Raw genomic sequence first — 21,678 nt, forward strand, 5'->3', positions numbered from 1 at the left:
AGACGATGCCCAAACCAAATGAGCCACCCAGTCAAGGCCTTTTTCTTTCTTTCTTTCTTTCTCTCTTTTTTTAAAAAAGAAGCATATCACCCACACTCTACTGTTTCCATTTCTCCTACCACTTCCCTGGTTCGCCTAGCTGCCTGTGCACTACTCTGTCCTGTATACATTTCTAGTGTTCTGATTTCCAGCAGGGTTCCCTGAGCACATTGCCAAAAATTTGAAACATAAATTGAAGAGTAATGACCCAGGCTGAAAAATCAATTTATTTAAAAAATTGTCTACAAATTGAAATATATTGTGCCCAGATTTGGTTCACAGACTTGCTTCTATATACTAAAGGTTTATTAGTTTATTCCTGGAGCTACAGTATGACTTTCGGTACTAATAATTAAAATTACTCCAGGATATTTTACATATACATAAAAATTATTTTCATTATTCAGAGTAATATATTGTAAATGTGTATTTTCTAAGTCATTTAGATTCAGATCCAGACACAAAGTATTTTTTTAAATAAATCAAGGAAAAAAGAAAGAATGAATAATTTCAAAAATACAATAGAGTTCTAGTATAGGATGGCAGAATTCACATTGGATTTTATCTCTCTTCTCACCTTCTCTCTCTCCCTCATTCCTACTATCAGGAAAAACTCAGAAAAAATAAATAAACCCCCAGTAGTACTCAAAACAAGAGGGGGTACTGACTGGAGTGTTGACTCTCGCTTACACATTCAACATCCATTCACTTTTCTTTCTTTCTAAGAGTGCCTTGATTGTTGCTGAGCTATCCTACCTTCACCCACAGAGCCCATCAACTTTAGGGGAAAGTGGTCCCAACTCCAGCTGCAGGGAAAGGTGGGAATATTCTAATACCATCTTTATTACCAAAATGATTGGTTCAGTAACACAGGCATATGCCAATCAGCACACAGCATTGCCCTGAATATAAGTGATTGTTGAGAAAAAAACATGTGACTTAATTGAGGCCAAGAAAAGTTTTTAAATGGGCTGCTGGGTATGGATTTTAGTTCCTTTGAAATACAAGACCTCAAAATGGGAACTCTCTTTTCTTCCCATTTCTTCCCATTGTAGTATTTAACTGTGAAGCCTGGAAACAAGAATTCTCAGAACACTGTCTTTTCTTTGTTTTTTTCCACAAAGGAAGGACAAAATTGGATTTCATAATTACACTTAAGTAAACTTCTGGGGGAAGTGTGGTTATTGTATTGTACATGTGCAATACAAGAGTTCCAAGAGATTAACAATGTATGATTTAATGTAATAATGTTATTAAATTTCTTACTTGTCTTAACAGTCTAAGTGATGTATGTTTATTAAAAATCTTTACAGCCACTTCTTCTCCTTCATAGGTTGCTCGATAAACTGATCCAAAACTGCCATCACCTTTTGAAAAGAAATTACAAAGCATATAAGTTAATCTGTCCAAGCAGAAAAATTAAATTATGTCTGTTGTAATTATACCTGTCATATACTTGAAGATAAATTTTACCCACTTTGTTGAATCAAGTCTCCTTTAATGATTCCTGTTCCTTCTTCTCCTCCATAAATTAAGAAGCACCTGAAGATTTTGTCCCTAGTCTTCCTATCTTCCATCTACATACTTCCCACTCAAATAACTCATCCACTCCTAACTTAATTGATCCCTATATATACAGAATTTTCACATTTTCACAAGCTACCTCCTGAACTATACTGACAACTTCGTGTTGGAGATTTCAATAGGTGTGCTCTTCCAAATCTCAATCACATTCCATCAAAAGGCACATTCATTATCTTTCCTCCAAACTAGTTTTGATTCTACCTTCCATATATCTGATAAAAATCTTTTTGTGGTCATTCTGGACTAAAAATTGAAAAACTACCATAGCCCTCTTCCGCATGCTTAGCCCCAAAGCTAACTAGCAATATACTTTATCTTTTTGAGACTGAAAAATGGCTGCATCACTCAATTGAAAACTCCTGTATCTGTCTTCCAATCCCTGCAACTAAAGTAAATGCAGGGATATGTTATATAAATATACCTGCTTCCAGGCTCGTCCTATCCTCATCTTGAACCTGGGCTACAGGGTGTGCATGAGCAAATTCTAGATCTGTAACATATTACTTTAAAATATATCATTCCAAAGGAAAAAAAATTATGACAATTATATGAAGCCATGAAAAACTATAATACAATTACATTTGAAAGTTGTATAGATTATTAGGAAAGTGCAACCTAATTTTAATTCTCAAACCAAAAAATATATTTACCTAAGAGAAACTCTGGAGCTTGCTCAAATTCCAATTCATCACTATTCAACATAATATTTCTAGGAAGGTCAGCCAAAATCAAGTCAGGAGCAATCTGAGATATTGGAATGGTGAGCCTTGGTTGGTCTGGATTAACTAGGAGGTCTCCTGAGAAGTACATAAAACAGTAAAAAAAAAACTTTAAATGATGCATATAAATTTGTGATTATGACTTTCAAAAATTTTTCTATTCTTTCTAATCAGTCTTTTAGATTTTCTTAATATCCTATTTTTCTCTAGAAAATTTTAGAAAGTTTTAAAGGTTAAATTAATATCTATCTATTAGAATTTTAAAAACTCATTCCTAGGCTCACTCATTAGAAAGAAGAATTTGGAATCACCGTAGACTACCAATAGCTGACTAACTAATTATCTATTCTCTATTTTTGTCACATTAATGGAGCAATTATTATATGGCTGACATGTTGCTAAGTTATTTGCATGTATTATCTATTTTAATTTTTATAACAATTTAATGAAGTAGTTTTGGTTAGTATTACCATTTCACGGGTGAAGTTACATTGCTCAATGTGCCAATATTCATCCACTCAAACCAACATTCTTCTGAATCTAGAACATGTGATCTTACTGGTAATAAATAAAATGTTTTTCTGAACTGTCATTGTAATGGAATGTAGGGCCCTCTAATTCATCCCTCATGGATAAGAATAATTTCTACATTTCTTACAAAACTCACTTGACAACTATTAAAAGATCACTTAAAAACCTTTAAGTTGTGTCAACACATACCTTCTTCTGCTTTCTTCATTAAGTCATCAAGTAAGATTTTTTGATGTTCTTCACCATCATTAAAACTATATAATGCCCATTTCTTCAATAAAGTTTCTCCTTCACCACAAATATCAATCTCCAATAACCCAGGAAACCATTCTTCCATGAGAGAATCAATGTGGTCCACGACTTGGCCCAGAAGAATACAGCCTACAAAATCCAAGAGGGAGCTCAACACCACCCTATCTGAACTTTATCCTGCCACAAAGCTAAATAAGAGGAACTATAAAGTTAAAAAGAAGTTTAAATTTCTTTAGTGGTACAATTCAAAGTTTTGAATTAATTTCCTTACCTTTTCTACATGAAGGAACTGTAATTTTTAAGAAACTCTCTGGGTGATTATCTAAGACTTCAGATCCTACCAGACAATAAGCTTCAGGGGACCAATTCAAGTAGATGCCTTGTCGCCAATACATTCGATTTGGGCGAAGTACTCGTTCTGAAAAAAGTTTAAATGGACCCAGGTGTATCATTAACTACTCCATAAATTAAAGGGGGAAAAAAATCACTGCACACACCCCAAGTGACAGTAATAGAGACATGTTTGTTTTAAAAAGAAAGCATTGGAATAATTATTGATAGTCCTCATCTATAGCTATTAAATATGATGCTAAATATTTTATCCTTAATTTTGCAATAAAATAAACAAAATGTCCAGTAGATAACTAAGGTGGGTTTCAGGTTCATGGTGTTAATTAGCTTAATATTCTTAATAGATGAAGAAAGAGAATCATAAATAATTTCTCATAGCTTTTAAGAAGAAGTTGGTGGTCATGCGAAAACCGAACCTTCCTGAATATTTTAATGCAATGTAACTATATATATGCCGATTAATTGCAAACAAGATACAGTTTATTTCAGAACAGAATAATGAAGACCCATTTTTATTCTTTTTTTGTAAATCCCTCAGGGATTGCACAGCAGAATGGAGCTATCACGGCCCCTACATGGAATGGTCTGAATGGTCAGGGTGTTATATTTGTTGAGTAAAACTCCCTGACTTCGCAGTGATCATTCCTCGTTTTTCTTCATTCATTTGTGTGTGTGTGTGTGTGTGTTTAAACCAATGACTCCTGGTAGTCCACTTTTTAAAATCATTGCTTCTAACCTGCTTTGGCTTAGAAAGCAAGATTTTCATACTTACTATAAATGTATCTAAAGTATGAACAAAAAGGCTTTGAGTGAGAAGCTGAGGAATTTTCTACTTGACAAACTGCACACATTTATTTGGGCACGTCTTTATATTGGCCAACCTATTTGTCTTATGTCTTGCAAACCTATTTTCAAATTTTCAGGTAACTTACAAATAAGGTCTTGCAAACCTATTTTCAAATTTTCAGGTAACTTACAAATAAGTAAATTCCACAAAAATGACATGTTGATTTTAATGTTCTTTCCCCCTAACTTTTCTAAATACTGTCTTCTTTAAATACATACCTCTGCCTGAAAGCATGTAAGGTGAAATTTCAAGTAATCGACTGATTAATCTTGACCAAAATCCCATTGGAAAATAAGGCATTTCATACAGTCGAATGATAATTTCAGAGTTCTCACAATGGGGAAGCTCTATCACAGGCCTGTGGTCAGACAAACTAAATGAAAAAGAACATCATCATTATATAGCTTTATAAAATGCCCACCATGCTGACCAAAGTACTCTACTACTTGAAATTGACGAATTGAAGATAAACTTTCTAGGCAATTGCCTTTTTTTAATAATTTTTTTTGCTATATGTTCTTTCTACTTTAAAAATCCAATGGATATTTAATCAATTCAAATGCATGCTCAGATGTAGTAGAAACAAGAATTTTTTCCATATTCTTATTTATACTAATAAATTAATTATTACAATTAGTTATGCACAGGCAAGTATCCAGCAAGGGATTATATAAAACTTGAAAAGATTGCATGTTCTAGAAAAAGTGTATATCTATTTTTAGAATTGGCCACCATCCATCAATCAATGCAATTTGCACTTTTCAATGTCACATTACTTTATAACATTCCCCAGGTTCTTATAAAGCAATAAGAAAAAATTTCTACAATACTGGGCTAGAAATTAGGCATCCATTGTGTTGCCCCTCTCCTCTGATAATTCACTGCTATAAATTCTTTTAACACTTCTGGTAAAAATTCACTATCTCCCCAGAACTTACCTAATATAATAGCACCACGTAAGGAGACACATACTGACACACAATAATCTCCACTATTTACCTTAAATAATTTAAGCAGTTGTAAACCAAATAGTAATTACAGACATGTCACTTTATCTTTAAAAAATCAAATGTAGTGTTTTCATTAAAAGTAAATATTATAGTTCAAAAGAAAGTTTATACAATAAGCAAAAATAATATTTAGTACATTTATCATAGATCAAACTTTGACAATTAAAATAACATAATAGATAGTGTGTTTCCATAAGGTAATAAATAATTCAAGCTTTTGGTTTACCTGCTTGGAACCAGCAAATATTCTTCTCCTATTGGCAAGGCAATCTGAAATTTTTCTAGGAGTTTAAAGTACTGGTGCATGTAGTTCTTTGGAAATCTCTTTTTCTTTGAAAGAAATTTTTCCACATCTCTACGTGAAATAATTCCTTTAGGATGTTTTGGATAGCCTTCCACTTTCACTGTCAAAATCTGAAAGATTTAAACTTATGAATAATCACTGGAATTTACTTTCTGAAAAGTTCTGAATTTAAAGCATTTTGTGTCATTTTGCTCAGCAATAACAATCAGAATGATTTTAACAAGGTCAACTATAACACAGGACCTATCTTCACTGGCTAGCAGCCATGTTACCTATAAGCCCAGTAGGTCATCCACTCCCCTCAAAAAGAAAATTAACTCCTTATCAGATATATCAGTAAATATGTTCTCCCATTCCATGGGTTATCTTTTTATTTTGTTGATGGTTTCCTCTGCTGTGCAAAAACTTTTTAGTTTGATGTAGTCCCATTTGCTTATATATATTTTTTGTTTCCCTTGTCTCAGGAGATATATCAGATAAACTATTGCTACAAACAATGTCAGAGATTTTACTGTTCATGTTTTCTTCTAAAATTTTTATGCTTTCGGGTCTAATATTGAAGTCTTTAATCATTTTGAATTTATTCTTGTGTGTGGCATAAGAAGGTGGTCTAATTTCACTCTTCTGCATGTATCTGTCCAATTTTCCCAGTACCATTTATTGAATAAACTCTCTTTAGCCCATCATATGTGCTTGTTTCCTCTGTATAGGCAATATTAATTGCCTATAAAGTTGGGGGTTTATTTCTGAGCTCTCTCTTCTGTTCCATTGATCTCTATGTCTGTTTTTATGCCAGTGCCATGCTTGATTACTATGGTCTTATAGTATAGTTTGATACTCAAAATTCATAAAGAACTTACAAAACTCAACACTCAAAAACCAAATAATCCAATTTAAATATGGGCAAAAGACCTGAATAGACACTCCTCCAAAGAGGACATATGGATGGCCCATAGACAAATGAAAAGATGCTCAATGTCACTAATCACTAGAGAAATGCAAATTAAAACCACAATTAGATATCATTTCATACCTGTCAGAATGGCAATAATCAATAAATCAACAAACAAGTGCTGGTGAGGATGTAGAGACTGTAGGTGGGAATGCAGACTGGTGCAGCCACTGTGGAAAGCAGTATGAAGATACCTCAAAAAATTAAAACTGGATCTGCCTTTTGACCCAGCAATCCCTCTTCTAGAAATATATCTGAAGGAACTCAAAACACTAATTTGAAAGAACATACACACCCCTATGTTCATTGCAGCATTGTTTACAGTCACCAAGATAGGGAAGCAGCCCAAGTGTCCATCAGCAGATGAGTGGATAAAACAACTATGGGACATTTACACAAAGGAACACTACTCAGCTGTAAAAGGAAGACAATTTTACCCTTTGCCATAGACCTGAAGAACATTATGCTGAGTCAAACAAGCCAGATAGAGAAAGGCAAATAGCATATGATTTCACTCATATGTGGAATCTACTAAGCAAACTGATCTAATGAGCACAAAAGAGACAAACTCATAGATAGAGAATAGGATGACAGCTGAGGGTGTAGGGGAGGTTAGGGTGGCGGAATCAAGCCAAAAGGAAAAAGGACTCATGGACATAGACACCAGTGTGGCGACTGCAGGGGGAGGGGAAGGGTGTAGAAGGGGGCGAAATGGTAATGGAAAAAAAATATTTTTTTTAAATTACAAAATTAAGTGAATGAATTCAGATCAGAAATTATGAAGATCTTCTGAAACCAATGAAGCTCAAACCTTCCCTAGCTCCAATCAAGAGTTCAACCTAATACTCGCATCCTTATTATAGTTTCATTAATAATATATTTCTAGGGAAATTATCTATTAGATTGTGTTATCACTATGGGTTCACAACAGAAATGTCAGTTCGCATTTATGTAATAGAAGATGGTTTCCATCAATGAGAAGAGAGGCGTTTCGTACAGCTTACTACTTTTCAAACAAAATAACTACTGAATTCTGCTGAATACTACTCAGATTCCGTATCCATAGGTCTGGACTGAGGCTTTGATGATCCGCTTTTTTAACAAGAAACCCAGATGATTCTAATGTGGAGACCATACTCCAAGCTTTGATTATCATCACAGCAGTTACAAACCTAAGTCAGAAGAACCAAGGTTCCACCAAGGCTCTATTACTAGCTCTGTGACCCTGGAAAAGGTACTTAATTTCTTCAAGCCACAGTTTCCTTTTCTGTAAAATGAGTAAAAGTGACTGTCACTTAGATTGCCATGAGATCTTTAGTGCATAGTAAGTCTTCATATGTTAGCTGTTAACTATCTGCACACTCCTACTCATTTTGTTTGGCCAAATTAATTTTAAAAAGAGGTTTATACTTCATTTCTTTAGTAGAGCTATAATGTTTGGAGAATACTTAAACAGGAGCATACATTATTTATGTTATGTAGTTGGCTGAAATACTGAAATGTAAAATGCCTAGGCCCAAGGACTTGTCTTATTCATCTCTATATTTCTGTTTTGTAGATAAAGTGTTTATTGCTTCAAGAAGTGCACAATTGATTGAACATAATGATATCCACTGAAAATGCATAATGGGTTGTTAAATAATAAAAATTACATTTTGGATATCAACTGTAATTGAAAAATAATTTTTAAAAAAAACCTTTATTCTGGGACTTATGCCATATTGTACACTTCATAGACATCCCAGATCATTCTTACAATTTATGTAGTAAAAAGAATTGTGTGGTATTTTATTATTATTTAGTTACTCTATAACCTTGTCTAACAACTCATATTCTATTCCCAACCATACTTTATATTTTCTTTGTAGCACTTCAGACCACCTGACATGTTAAGTGTTTGTTTATTGGACATTTCCTCCCCTTTGAATGGGAGAATAATGGGGTGTTGTTTTGTCTCATGCTATAACCCAAATACCAGAACAATACCTAGAAAATAGTTTGAATAAATAAGGTGAAATGAGTGAATTTTGAGAAATTAATTCTGTAGCATTTTATCCTAGGGTTAGGTTTATAGGTGCTGGAGTCCAACAATTTTGTTTGCAATCCTCATGTGAAACTTTGGATAAATTATTTTTTCTCCCTATCACTTAATTTCTTCATCCTCAAGATGGCAGTAAATAGACTACCATTTGAAAGAGGTGCTCTGATAATTTAATGACATAATCTTTAAAAATCACACAGTAACCCCTTGTATGTAAGCCACATTATATACTTACTCTAATTTTTTTACTTAGACAAATTGGTTCTAAAAGAGGTTTATGCTTGATTTTTCCAGTATATGTACATGTGCTACCATTCTTTGTGGTAGATTGTTTCCAAAGATGGATGCATCACTTCCTCTCCATCCTCCACATGTGCGCTGCTCAGTCCATAAGGAAATAGAGTCCATCTTCCCTCCCCTTGAAGCTGAACTGGCCTTGTGGTTGCTCTGCTCACTAGAAAGTGTTAGAACTAATATTGCACAAGTTCTGGGCCCAGACCTCAGGACCGGTAGCCACGGGAGAGGTACACGGAGGGGCACCAGTACACCAAAAGGTAAGCGTAGCCTTCTTGGATTCTCCAGGTCAGTGCAATGAAGGAAGCCAAGCGAGTGGCTCTTGCCAAGGCCTTGTGGAGCAGGACTGCTCAAATGAGCTTCATCCACCCACAAAATAGTGAGAAATAATAAACTGTTGATGTTTTAAGCCTCTAAGTTTTGGGGTATGTTGTTTAAAAGCGACAGAAAACTGAAACATTTTCTTAATTTTATCATTTTTCAATGATAAAATTTATCAATGATCTGCTAACATTCCTCCCACCTAGTAACTTATAAGGCTGACTAATGCCCTTATGCAAGTAAAGAGAATTTTTCAAAGTCCCTCACACGTGTTGTTATCAAGATTAAATTGTCATGCAAACTGTTAACACTTCACCCTATTAATTCACTAAGTTCCTCTCATATCTTTTATCATATAGTCGAATGAGTTTTTGCAGACTTCTCTGCTTTGATGGAAGCTTCTTTAATAAGTTTAGTGACCTAACAGCTCAGGGCATATAGAGAGAGCATGGGCTCATTAGAGTTTCTGCACCATGAAATTATTCCTGCCCTTGCTTTGATGATTCATGGAGGTCCCCTATTTATTTTTAATATTTCACTTGATTATTTATAGCTTTCATTCTCTATAAACCTCAGGGAAAATGACATTATATTTCACTATATCAGCATAAATAAAAATGATGCTATTTATTTTTAAGTTAATAAGAAATTTAAATTATCATTATACTGACTTTTTAGATCTATCTTTCAAAATAACTTCACTGTTCAAATTCTTGACTTAGTTTTAATATGTTTATGGTATAACTATCCTAATGAGAATTTTCATGGAGTTTCTACTTAATTATTCAATAGAATCTTCAGAGATCTTATTGTGGTCATGGTGGAAATCTGCTTTTGCTGAAAGACTGTGATTTTGATACAAACCACTTCCTTAAGCCACTGAATAAGATATGCCCACTCTAATAGTATCCACATGGTGCAACTTTAAACATTCCCAGTTCACATGGAAAGATATCACTTTTTGGTGCAACTTTAGTCTTTTCTCGACTAGGAGTTTAGTTATTTTCTGAGAGTTTATGCAATGTTCCACCTAAGACAACAAAATCTTTAGGGCACGTTTAAATTTCCGCTGCTGTAGAAAATGCAACTACTTAACATTTTTTTTTGTTTAGCTTCATAGTAATACACTTTTCAAAATTACATAAATACATCTGTACATTTTTGAAGATTGTTTTCACTTCCTAAAATAATAAGCATTAATTACTAAATATGTCAGATATGAAATTAGTTAACATTTACTGCTCACTTACACTGAACTAAGAAAGCAATATAAAGGTTAAAATTTTTACTATTTTTATTTTACAAGTGGAAAAAGGGCTGAAAACATTAAGAAATGTCACAAAGTAAGTATCATAAGAGCTCTGAATACAGGTCACAGTGACTCTAGGGCTTGTGTTCTGGACCACTCTACTCTGCTGGGCCCATTATCATTTGAAAGATGAGAAAAGTCACATTTTCTATGGCATGTGTGCAGAAGGATAAAAGTCTACCTATAATAGCTACCAAAATAGCAATAGCTACCACTTTGCATTTAGTTGTCAATTAAAATAATGTTTCAACATGCTCTCAAGTTCTGTGTTATAGGATTTAGACCCAATTCCCTTTTTACCTTAGATGGAATTTAAGAACTATCATTCAAAGTGATCTGAGGGAATTTAATTACCATTATGGCTTAATTAGAAGAGAGACTTCTAATGTAAAAAAATATAATCATTTAACGGATTCAGAGAGCCACATGCAAACTATAAACTTATACTTATAACCCAAATAATTGCCAGTGAATACACATGCAAGAGACAGCCTCCCTGAGCTCACCTCTGTTCATGGTTAAACTCAACGGGGATGATTTTTGCCTCCCCAGCAATATTTGGCAATGTCTGAACACATTATAGTTTGGCATAACTAGGAAGGTGCTAATAATATCTACAGGAACCTAAGATGCTGCTATTATCTTATACTGCCCAAAAAAGAATTATCTGGCCTTAAGAGTTAATGGTGCTGATGTTGAAAAACCTGAGCTAGTATGTTGTCCTTGAGCAATTTTCTGTAACAAACCTATACTGATGGAATATTTTAACTAATTAATATAAACTCATTGGTAATTATCATTGGAATAAAAATTTTCCATATGAAATATAAATGGAGAAAAGATAGCTATTACTACTGCCATCTAAAGTTCAAAACTTATAAGCATGTAGAACTCAGACCATTCTTCTCACAAGTCAAAGCTCCCCATCACATGTAGATAGAGGTTTCACAGGCTCAGCAGCCCAATTTTCTTATATATGTTTACCCCAAGTATTTTCGTGAAGTTTTCATTCAATTGACTAAATCAATAACCAAACCAAAGCTCTAGTCAGAGTCTCAAAAAACATCATGGAACACAATGTTACAAATATGTCATTAAGTACATTAAAGTGCACTCTAAGATATCTTCCCCTCTTCCATGAAACTCTTCTATAGACAGTTTTCTACATGAAGTGCTCTAGTTTCCTACATCTACAGTAGTTTCTATCTTAACTGAACACACGCTCTAAAGCTCAGTGCTCTGGGTGCCATTTATTATTCTTTTCAATCACTGCCCCCAAGTCACAAAACTGTAAGACACCAACCTGTGCCATGACTTTACAAAGCCACTTGGGTTCCACAAAATATAAGCTACTTAACTGTAGTGCTGGATCTTGAAAATGAAGAAGGACCCCTGTAAGTAAAAAAAAAAAAAAAAAAAAAAAAAAAAAATCAAACAGTGAAACATGAAATCTAGAATATATAAATATCAAGCGAGAAAGAGAATCTAGTCCAACCACCTCATTTTACAGATGAGAAAGCTTCAGCATAGCTACTGGCAGAACTGGGACTATAGCCTGCATCTGGTTCTCAAGCCCCCCATATCATAAAGAAGTATTTTTTGAATTAATACAATGATTATACATAAGCATACTTGAGACAATGCCATACATTGCAGAGAATATGTTTTCAAATAAATAGAAATTCATAATTTTCTTTATGGCTTTCTAAATACACAATTCAAAGACACACTGATTTTAAATACAAGTAAGAGACAGAATATCCTAGGGAGCTATCAGTTTAAGAATGATGGGAAAAAGGAACAGATTATAATCCATGTGAAAATTATTTTTCATACAGCAGAATCTAGGAATCAAACACAGTTCCCCAGCCACTTACCCTGGTACTACAAGTCAACTCACACATTCCTAGTGAGGTTATACTGATCAAGTCCATAATTTGCACCGAAGTTGGGTTGAAAGTTGTCGTCTGTGCTCCCATGCTGACAATGTTCAATGTAACAGAGCAAAATCTGTACTCACAGCTGAATCATCTGAGGCAACCACTGATCCTCAAGGTGCCCAGATAGACCATTCCAATAATAATTCTCTTTTACAGTAGATAAGCAACTTCCACACACTAAATTCATTTGATACTATGAAAGGGTATGCCTCATTCTCAGGATTCCGCAGCTCCTGACTAGTAAAGTCGAGTTCTAGAACCCACACATTTTAACTCTTGCTCAGAGACTCTCTCCACTGTTGCCCTTAGATGGTTTCCAACTCTTTTTTTCTTATGACCTAATAACGATTTAACATCAATGCACATGATGATCTTCCAAAAAGAAAATCATCAGTGGCCTGTTAAAGAATTCTGAAGCTATTCCGTTAAATATTGAATGTAAATTCTAGCAAGGTTCAGATGAATTTTTATAAATTGCCATAGCCAAGCTTTGAAAAATTTTGAAACAAATAAATACACAAACCTGATTCATTTAGGAAGTGAACTGCATGAGGAAGCTCATTTTCATCTAACTGCAGTTGATTGTCTTTCACAAGTTGTAATAATCGTTTCCGGTCAATTACAGGAAATTCAATTGGCACATTTTTACGCTCTGATAAAATGATTTTCTCAAGCTCCACATAGCAGTCTGGAATCAGCTGCCCAACAACAGGCTGATCTCGGATCTATGTAATTAAAAATGACAAGCTGTAAAAAATCCATTTTATTCATATATTTGTCAGGTGGTTGGTAGATTTACTGCTAATAGTTTTAAAGAAAAGGTATATCATTCAGAACTGTATTGTTAACTAAAATCAAAATGTGACATAAGTCATTTAAATTGTGAGGGATAAATAAGAAGATATTAAAATAAGAAAATATGAACACAGGAGCCAATTTGGAAGGAACTATTAAATAAAATAGCATGGAAATATTATCCAACTATCCAGAAAATCCATGGCAAAAACCCAGGAAAAATCACTAACCACAAATATAGGATTTAATAGATATGCTAGCATAAGTAGCCAATATCACAAGAGATTTTGAACCATGTTTATTAGGTGAAAATATCCACACCCTCAGGTAAAACATTAAATTCTGTGCTTGTTCTTTGCAAAATGTTGTATTAGAAGAACGTACATATCAACCAGCCTGGAGACAGACATGGCATTTCTTCACCTAAGCTATGCTTTTTTGTGAAACCTCAAACTTGAGAAAATGAAAAATCATCTTAAACACCCTGATATGAGAGGATGATTTTTTGTCTGTTGCTCTGAATTTAATCACTGCATACTATATATAAAACATTTTAAATGGTCTTAATATGATAGTTCCTACAATAAAAGTCTTTTCCAAACTTTTTTTCTTGAAATCTAATTTAAAAAGAAATACAACTCTAATAGTAACTAAAATACCTTTGAGAACCACCAGGTGGCAAACTCTCCTAATTTCTCAACCCAGAATACATTTTTTATAGATTCTTTTTACCTGACAATATCAGAATTTCTACCTAAATTCTTAAACTTATTACAAATAGAAATTGGGTTTATAAACATACACATAAAACTTAGCTTGCTTTTTTTCTACTTGTAACTAGAACCTTTTAAAATATTTTACTTATTTAGTGAGGAAAGAGGAAGGGAGAGAGAAAGAGAGAAACATTGACTTTTTGGTTCCACTTCATGCATTCATTGGCTGATTCTTATATGTGCCTTGACTGGAGATTGAACCTGCAACCTTGACACATAGGGACAGCGCTCTAACCAGCTGAGCTACCCAGCCAGGGCCATAACTAAAACCTTAAGGAGCTTCATTTACAGCAGTCATAACCATTACTTAAACATTTACCACCAAACAGTAATTTGAAAGACTGTGTTTGTATATCCCTTGCCTGAGAAAATTAAATATGATTCTACTAACTTCCACTTTTCATAATCCCTCCCTCATCATTTATAAATTAAGGTAAAATAAGAGTTCAGATTAAAGTTTATGTTTTAACTCAAGGAGGAAAACTTACATATAGAAATAAAAAAGGGTTCTCACAGAAAGTAAATCAGTCGGAAAGGGGTGAATTTTCTAGGGTTGGACTCAGGGCCAGCAAAGGATACCTCTCTGCTTACTGCTAATGGGTTGGGCACATTGAAAAGGGTGTTGTTGGCATTAAACTCTGTTTTATCCTATTTCTTTTCATTTGTATCAGGGCACCAACAGCCACAAAAAACAAAACAAAACAAAACACTTTTATTCTAGAGTCTGTACATGTTAATAAGGGTGAGACAGGAAAAGATTAGAGCAGAGCCAAGATAAAGTAAGATGAGAAAAATGAGAGAGCAAAAAAATGATCTTTAATAGATTAAAAGCGGCTATTTGAGTACAGGTTGAAGCACAGCAGGGAGGAAAAAATACTCAAGTTCTGGCAGGCTCGTTGGTTCCAGGTCATCAGAGTAATTATTTTGCAAAGCAATCAAATAAACTTTCAAACCAAAATGCCAGAATGATGCATCCATTAGCAATATATACCTTTCTTCAAATAATGTTTCTATTTCTCAAGGCATTTTTTTACTTTCTTATATGGTATAACCTTTGGATTTCATTTATAAATGCTGAAAGAATTGTGGCTTTACCGATTGATAATGCAACCACTTTATCCACAGACTTTGCTTCAACTAAATTCAGGTTTTTTTTTAAAAAAAACAATTTATCTTCCAAGAAACCTTTTTAAAAACGCAGTATGTGGTCCAACAAAAATGATCAAAAGAGAAGCTATTAAAATAGTATAAGAAAGAACAAAGTTCTGTAAGTACAGGTATAGTCTCAGAAAAAAACCACCTGAGTAAAGGTAATTTTTAAATGGATCAATGAAATTTGTATATTTTTTTGTAAAAGTTATCTTACTCTCTCGTCATATGCCTTCTGAGGGAGTAGGAAAATCTGCAAATAAGTAATATGCCATTCTTCTTACATAAAATGCCACTAGTGATTCACCATTTGCTAAAACCTTTTAGTGACTATAATAAATGTGTTGAAAGATACAAACATGCAAATTATCTTCACAAAGACCAGCACATTTATAGATGGCTCATTAGGTTTTGGATAGGAGCATAATCTGTGGAAATGGAACAGAACTAAGCTAGCTGGTGGACACATTAGAACTAGGACGAACACAAAATTTATCACCCAAACTGAATGCCTGAAAACATTCTGGGACACTATTAACAATTATACTGGGACTGTCCAGGCACAGCAGGACCTTAGTTACAAGCCATGGCCTTTATCATTAGTGCTAATGAGCTAAACCAACAGGAAGTAACAATGAAATTCACCATTGTGTTTGTCTTATGAAACCATTCAGGGCGTTTTCCACATAGTTTACACCATGCTGTCTGTAGAACCCCCTGGAAATTTCCTTCTGAGTATTAAAAACAAGTGTTCTGCCTGGTAACCAATTTATTTGTGTTTTATGAAACCTAAGAATTACATTTGGCTTAATAGAAAGGCACTTTAGAAATCAAAAACATTTTTCCTAAGATAAACGACCCCATTTGAATAGAATAAAAAACTGCTTAGTGTTGAAAACTAAATTAGTGATCTTGACAACCAAGTAAAAAAGCCATGTCACAATCTTGAATCTCAAATGGGAATCACAGACACAAGAGGCGTGAAGGAGCAGCCCAGAACATCAAGATGAGCATGAAAAGAGGAGCTCCCAAAAAAAGGAGCAGATGAAGGGACAACAGTCAAAATCTAACAGAAGAAAGATGATCACATGTCCCCAGGACCCACATTATCCTGTCGATACATCACCACTGCAGGAAGTTGGGAGAGAAAGGGCATCAGAAACATTTACTCAGAGTCTCTCTGAAACATCCTCCCAGTCTCTCAGACCCTTTCTTAGATTCTCTCAAGAGCTTCTAGGTATTTTTTAATTTTTTTATTTTTCAATTACAGTTGACATACAATATTATACTAGTTTCAGGTGTACACCCCAGTGGTTAGACATTACATAACTTACTAAGGATCACTCCGATAAATACCACACCCATACACAGTTACTAGAATATTATTGATTACATTCTCTGGGTTGTACTTTACATCCCCGTGACTATTCTGTAACAACCAGCTGTACTTCTTAATTCCTTCCATGTTTTCACCCATCTCCTCAACCCGATTTCTATGAATCTGAAATGAAGTACGGCATAAATAATTTTAAAATGGGAAATACTTTCATAATGCTAACAGCTATGAAAAATGCCTCAAGACTTACACATCTAAGCAGTTACATGGCATAAGAATTAAAATTACACTTATCTACTAGCCTACAGTAGGCATTAACTGTGTCACCTTGAAATTAAGGCTCTCATTTATGATGGTTTTCCGAAGTTTTGCCAAAGCGTCGGATTCCTCAGTGGCATTCACAAAGTGGTATTCCCGTATTGCAGGAAATCCTCGCTTGTTCAAGAGTTCCTTGTTTATTTTACCTATACAGGCTTTGCGCTGCTTCTCATCAGAAACATCCAAATGTGTGCCAACAAGAATCACTGGGGAAGAAGAAGCCCGAGCCTACAGGGGAAAACACAAAATAGTCCTATTTGTTTTTAAATCAAGGCTGATTACATTGCCATTGAAACTCACTTGAGTGGAAATGAAAAATTAAAAGACATCAAGAAGAAAATAACTGTCTTTTTTCCTTAAACCTAAAAAAAAAATGTAAGCTTAAGAAATTTTAAGTCATTTTTATGCCCCTTCTTAATTCAATTATTACCACTTTTCAGGTGGCCTGTGCAACAGTAGTAGCATATTTTCCTTTTCCATTTTTTTATTCTTTAAAATGGGATATTTTCTAACTATGCTTTGACTTCAAAATAAAATAAGTATTTATTAAACCCACAAATTATTTCAAAGTGTCACAATACAGTTTATATTTTTCTTATCTGCAAACTCAATCTTTTGAATTCATTTTAAAGTCATTCTGTTTGGAATTCACAATGAGAAAAGAAGCCACTGAAGGAAGTCAAAACAAAATAAATATTTTCAATTACCAAAATTATAAAATGAGCTTGTAAAGGAATAACTGACAGCACGATAGCAAGGGACAAACTGGAAAATAACAAAAAGAGATCGCCAATAGCAACACATATTGTCCATTACACTTCAATTTACAAAAAGAAAAAAATAGAGCCTATTAATCCGGTACCATTTAAAAGTGTAAGAGCTGAAAGACTTAATGCTAAATTGCCACTGAAGGCATAGGCAGTGATGAACAGACTGCCTTTCTTTAGTGTAACTTATTTTAAATTAGAAAAGTTCATATTACATTTTTTGAAAATATGATCAAAAATACTCTAGCATGTATATTTTCCAGCTTTATAGCTTAAAAGGGCTTCAAATATCAATAACACTCAACAATACGGAACATACTATTTTTGTGTCCCAACTTATTTACTCTGAAAATTTCCCAATTTTCAGTGCCTGCTAACTTCCTTTAAAAACAACAAAAACTTGTAAAGCAACTGTTAGCCTAAAATAAATTACCTGCCATACAAAAAATGATTTTGTATTTTCAAATGATTAGAACAGATCACCTTTATATTGAATAGCCAAGGCTTCATAGCATCAACTTCAGCCTGCCCTTTGCTGAGGTCATAGACAGCAAGGTACAGCGCTCGCTGGGTCATAAAGTGGGGATGAGTGCTGTAGAATTCCTCACGGCCTAAAGAAGATTGGAGACTCTGTTTTAGCCTTCCTTTTGTGAAAAAAAAATTTTTACATGATAGTCTCCACTACTTAGCCTACTAAAAAAGAGAAAAATAATCAACAATGTTTACAAAAACTATACTGAATTTGTACTAGAGATTGAAAACTGTTACCCAGAGAGTTAGTTACCAATCAAGTACTCAGCTTCAGCTGGCACCTACTACTTTCTAACATCGCCCCCCAACCCCGTGCCCTGATCCATGCTGGTGGCAGGAGTAGTAGTAGTAGTAGTACTGGGAGAACTAAATGGCTTTGGAATAATTCCATAGGCTTCACCAGTTTCTTTGCAGTATTGGAACTGAAAAATCAGTTGTGTGTTTTTTTTTTATCTATTCTAAATAGAAGATAAATGGGATTTCATCATTCTAGTGCAATACCTGCAAAATCCCACACATTTAGAATGAGATCCTTCTTCCTTTTGCCTTTTATTTGGATCGGCCAGTCTTTCACATCTATGCCAACTGTGGCACTCTGCATCCCAGGTTCTGATTTCTTGGTTTTCATTAACTGCTGCAATAACGTGGTTTTACCACTCCCGGTGTTTCCCACAATCATGAGTTTCATTCGGTTGTAGGGCACAGCCTTTTTTAACCTCTGTTGAAGAAACCTGGTATTATAAAGACAAAAATAAAATAATAAACTTCTTAATAGTATATTTAAGATACAGGTGAATTATTGTGCATTGAGTTCTTTTAAATGTCAGACTTTTAAAATACTGATTAAAATACAGTATGCAAAAGAATGCACAGCTCTTATAAGTAAAACACACTTCTCTTTTGGTGCACTGTTAATGTATATATTTTGTTAGTGATGTCAGGTAGTTGATAATGATTGGTAGCATTATCAAATACGATATGTTACACTATCACCATAAACAATCAAAAGGGGAAAATATGTTTGTAATAATCATTAGAATTTTATATACAAACATGCACATGCAGATTTCTTCAAATAACACAAACAAAACTCTAAAAATGTTAAAGTATATAATTTTACAAAGTCCATGTGACAGAGAACCAAGATAGAGTATACATGCATACTGTTACACTAGACCTTGATAGTGAGGTTATATTGGGTTCATTACATATGTGTGTGTACATACATGTGTGGCATATATGATATGTATGAATATATATCATATAAAGATCGTATTGTTTACATTATAAATTATGCATATAAACTATTATACTATCAGCAGATAATATGTTGCCATTCTTAATAATCTTAACATAAAAATAATTGAAACTAGAAGTGCTCTAGGTAGCTAACAAAACCACCTTTACATTAATAGGTTTTAAATATTCTCAAAAACATGATATTGATATATATATATCGTTATATCCATATATATCTTTATATCCATATCAAAATCAAAGTTAGTTACTTTATATCATTTAGGTAACTATAATGCTTTAAGATACAACAACACATAACCATTTGCTCTATGAAATGAACATAGTTTAGTTTGTTATATGAGAAGTTAATATACTCTGCTGTATTTCTTTAGATTGTGTAGTTGGTTATGAGAAACCAAACAGGAGTAATTTGCTCTTATAGCCCATAACCAGTGAAAAGCGTGATAAGGCGGAGAGGCTATTCTCTCAGCATTGCCTTGGCTGGGAGGAAATGGAAGGCTCTGCAGTGGCACCACATAAAACTGTTCGTTAAAAGGCAAATAACACATAATAGTATATTAATGTTAAATAGCACCATACATTTTTTCTATTTTGTAACTCTATATGCATCAAAGTCACAGAGGAAATCTGAAGCAAGCTTAATAGAAACAAATGGAAATAAAGTTATCTAACCTTATGATGTCTTTGGCTTTACATCCTATATGCTTAAAATCAAAATTAAGACGCAGTTCATCCAAAGGAAGATCCCATATTTTGCTTAATTTCCCCATTTCATTGGGAAAGGATCTCAGTTCCAAGTTGTAACTAACATCAAGAGATGTCAGGTTTTCAAGACAGCCAATCTCAGGAGGAATCTTAATGAAATAAAAAGGGGCACATTCTGTTGGTAGGAAGGAAAATGTGTGCGGCCAAGAAACAAGGTTCTGATAGGAAACCAGAAAGGACCAGAGGTCCCACCAGCAGTGTGCACTACTTTGCGACAGAGTTCTAAAACCTTCCAGATACTTGTCATGGTTTTCATTATAAATGTCTAAAAACATAAATATGAGGGACTTACCCAAAACAATCTATGTCATTTGTTTATAGTCTTTGAAAACCCATTCTCCCTTGGTAACATAAGTCTTCCCTTCACAACATTGAAAGTAAATTACAGCTTTCCAAATCCAGTTATCTGTGGCTTCAAGGCTGTTCCCTCATACTGTTTGTTCTTCAGTAAAACTATAAAGATCTGGTCATCACAAACTTATATACAACTTTATGTTATCAAAATACAACTAAATGCTTATTCTTTAGGTGGCACATTAACTAGAGTTCTTTTTTTCCTGTTCCAAAATTTAAGCAATAGTCATTATTTTAGGAATAAGGAACATTAACTTGCTGGCAAAAAAAAACATCAGGTACCAAAAAATATTCAGTTATTCTGAAACTCACAGTTTTAGACACTTAATTCTTTTTGGCTTTTATAAACAATAGGCTTGAATTTGGTGCAAAAAAAAAAAAAAGCTTTCTTTTTCTGAGATGAATGGTTAATCAATTTCAGATTTGTAACAGAAGCAATGGAGTGAAGCAAAGGAGGTTGGCCCACTCAGATGAGCGGTATCATGGTGAAGGAATGCAGAAACTTAAGAATGTAGGAAAGAAAGTCAGCTGAAAAACACAAGCTGTATATGACCCAGTGTCAACTTTAGAAGTGTAGAGTATCTGAGCATCTGTTAACAGATCAGAGATTGTAGTGATTAACTGACACATTTAATGTATTACACAAACTCATATTTAAATATATATTCATATAATTCAAAAATAGAGCACAAAAAAAGTAATTTTTATAGAAAGTAAGCATTGTTAATATATTGATTTACCTTAGGATAGGTTTAGATATTATTCAAAAAGTAGGAAATAGAAAATAAAAGATTTTAAATGATAATTTGTAAAGATGCAAATTATGAAAGCATATTTTCAAATTGGCAATAATTTTAAGCAAATAAAGATGACTTCTTACCTCTTTGAGTTTATTATGAGAAAGATGTAGTTTCTCTACTCTAGACCACACATGTGCTTTTTCGCTCAAGTCCAAGATGCTGATCTGATTATGACTAAACAAGAGTTCCCTTAAGTTCAAAGATTTCCAGTGTGCGGGACTTGGTAGATATTTAATATCATTGCTGCTCATATCTAAGGATCGCAAGCTAAAACAATACAATGTTAAAATAAAGACCAAATGAGTGTTTCCGAAGTACAAGATATGACAGTAACTT

The 21,678-nt window shown here is 33.8% G+C and overlaps 1 protein-coding gene across 1 annotated transcript in view; it reads right to left on the reverse strand.

Moving 5' to 3' along the window:
• LRRK2 (leucine rich repeat kinase 2) overlaps window positions 1–21,678 on the reverse strand; it is a 131,201-nt gene that overhangs the window by 32,038 nt on the left and 77,485 nt on the right. The window contains exons 27-39 of the mRNA XM_054591244.1: window positions 21,423–21,609; window positions 20,096–20,277; window positions 18,665–18,894; window positions 18,116–18,243; window positions 16,875–17,093; window positions 13,018–13,219; window positions 11,858–11,946; window positions 5,560–5,747; window positions 4,542–4,696; window positions 3,397–3,543; window positions 3,063–3,254; window positions 2,274–2,420; window positions 1,306–1,406 (exon numbers count right to left, since the gene is read on the reverse strand). Coding sequence (XP_054447219.1) covers window positions 1,306–1,406; window positions 2,274–2,420; window positions 3,063–3,254; window positions 3,397–3,543; window positions 4,542–4,696; window positions 5,560–5,747; window positions 11,858–11,946; window positions 13,018–13,219; window positions 16,875–17,093; window positions 18,116–18,243; window positions 18,665–18,894; window positions 20,096–20,277; window positions 21,423–21,609 — 2,167 coding nt within the window. The remainder of the gene's footprint in view (window positions 1–1,305; window positions 1,407–2,273; window positions 2,421–3,062; window positions 3,255–3,396; window positions 3,544–4,541; window positions 4,697–5,559; window positions 5,748–11,857; window positions 11,947–13,017; window positions 13,220–16,874; window positions 17,094–18,115; window positions 18,244–18,664; window positions 18,895–20,095; window positions 20,278–21,422; window positions 21,610–21,678) is intronic.

This window comes from Pteronotus mesoamericanus, unplaced genomic scaffold (genome assembly GCF_021234165.1).
Source record: "Pteronotus mesoamericanus isolate MK-2021 breed Mesoamerican mustached bat unplaced genomic scaffold, CSHL_Meso_final scaffold_21, whole genome shotgun sequence".
Lineage (NCBI taxonomy): Eukaryota > Metazoa > Chordata > Mammalia > Chiroptera > Mormoopidae > Pteronotus > Pteronotus mesoamericanus.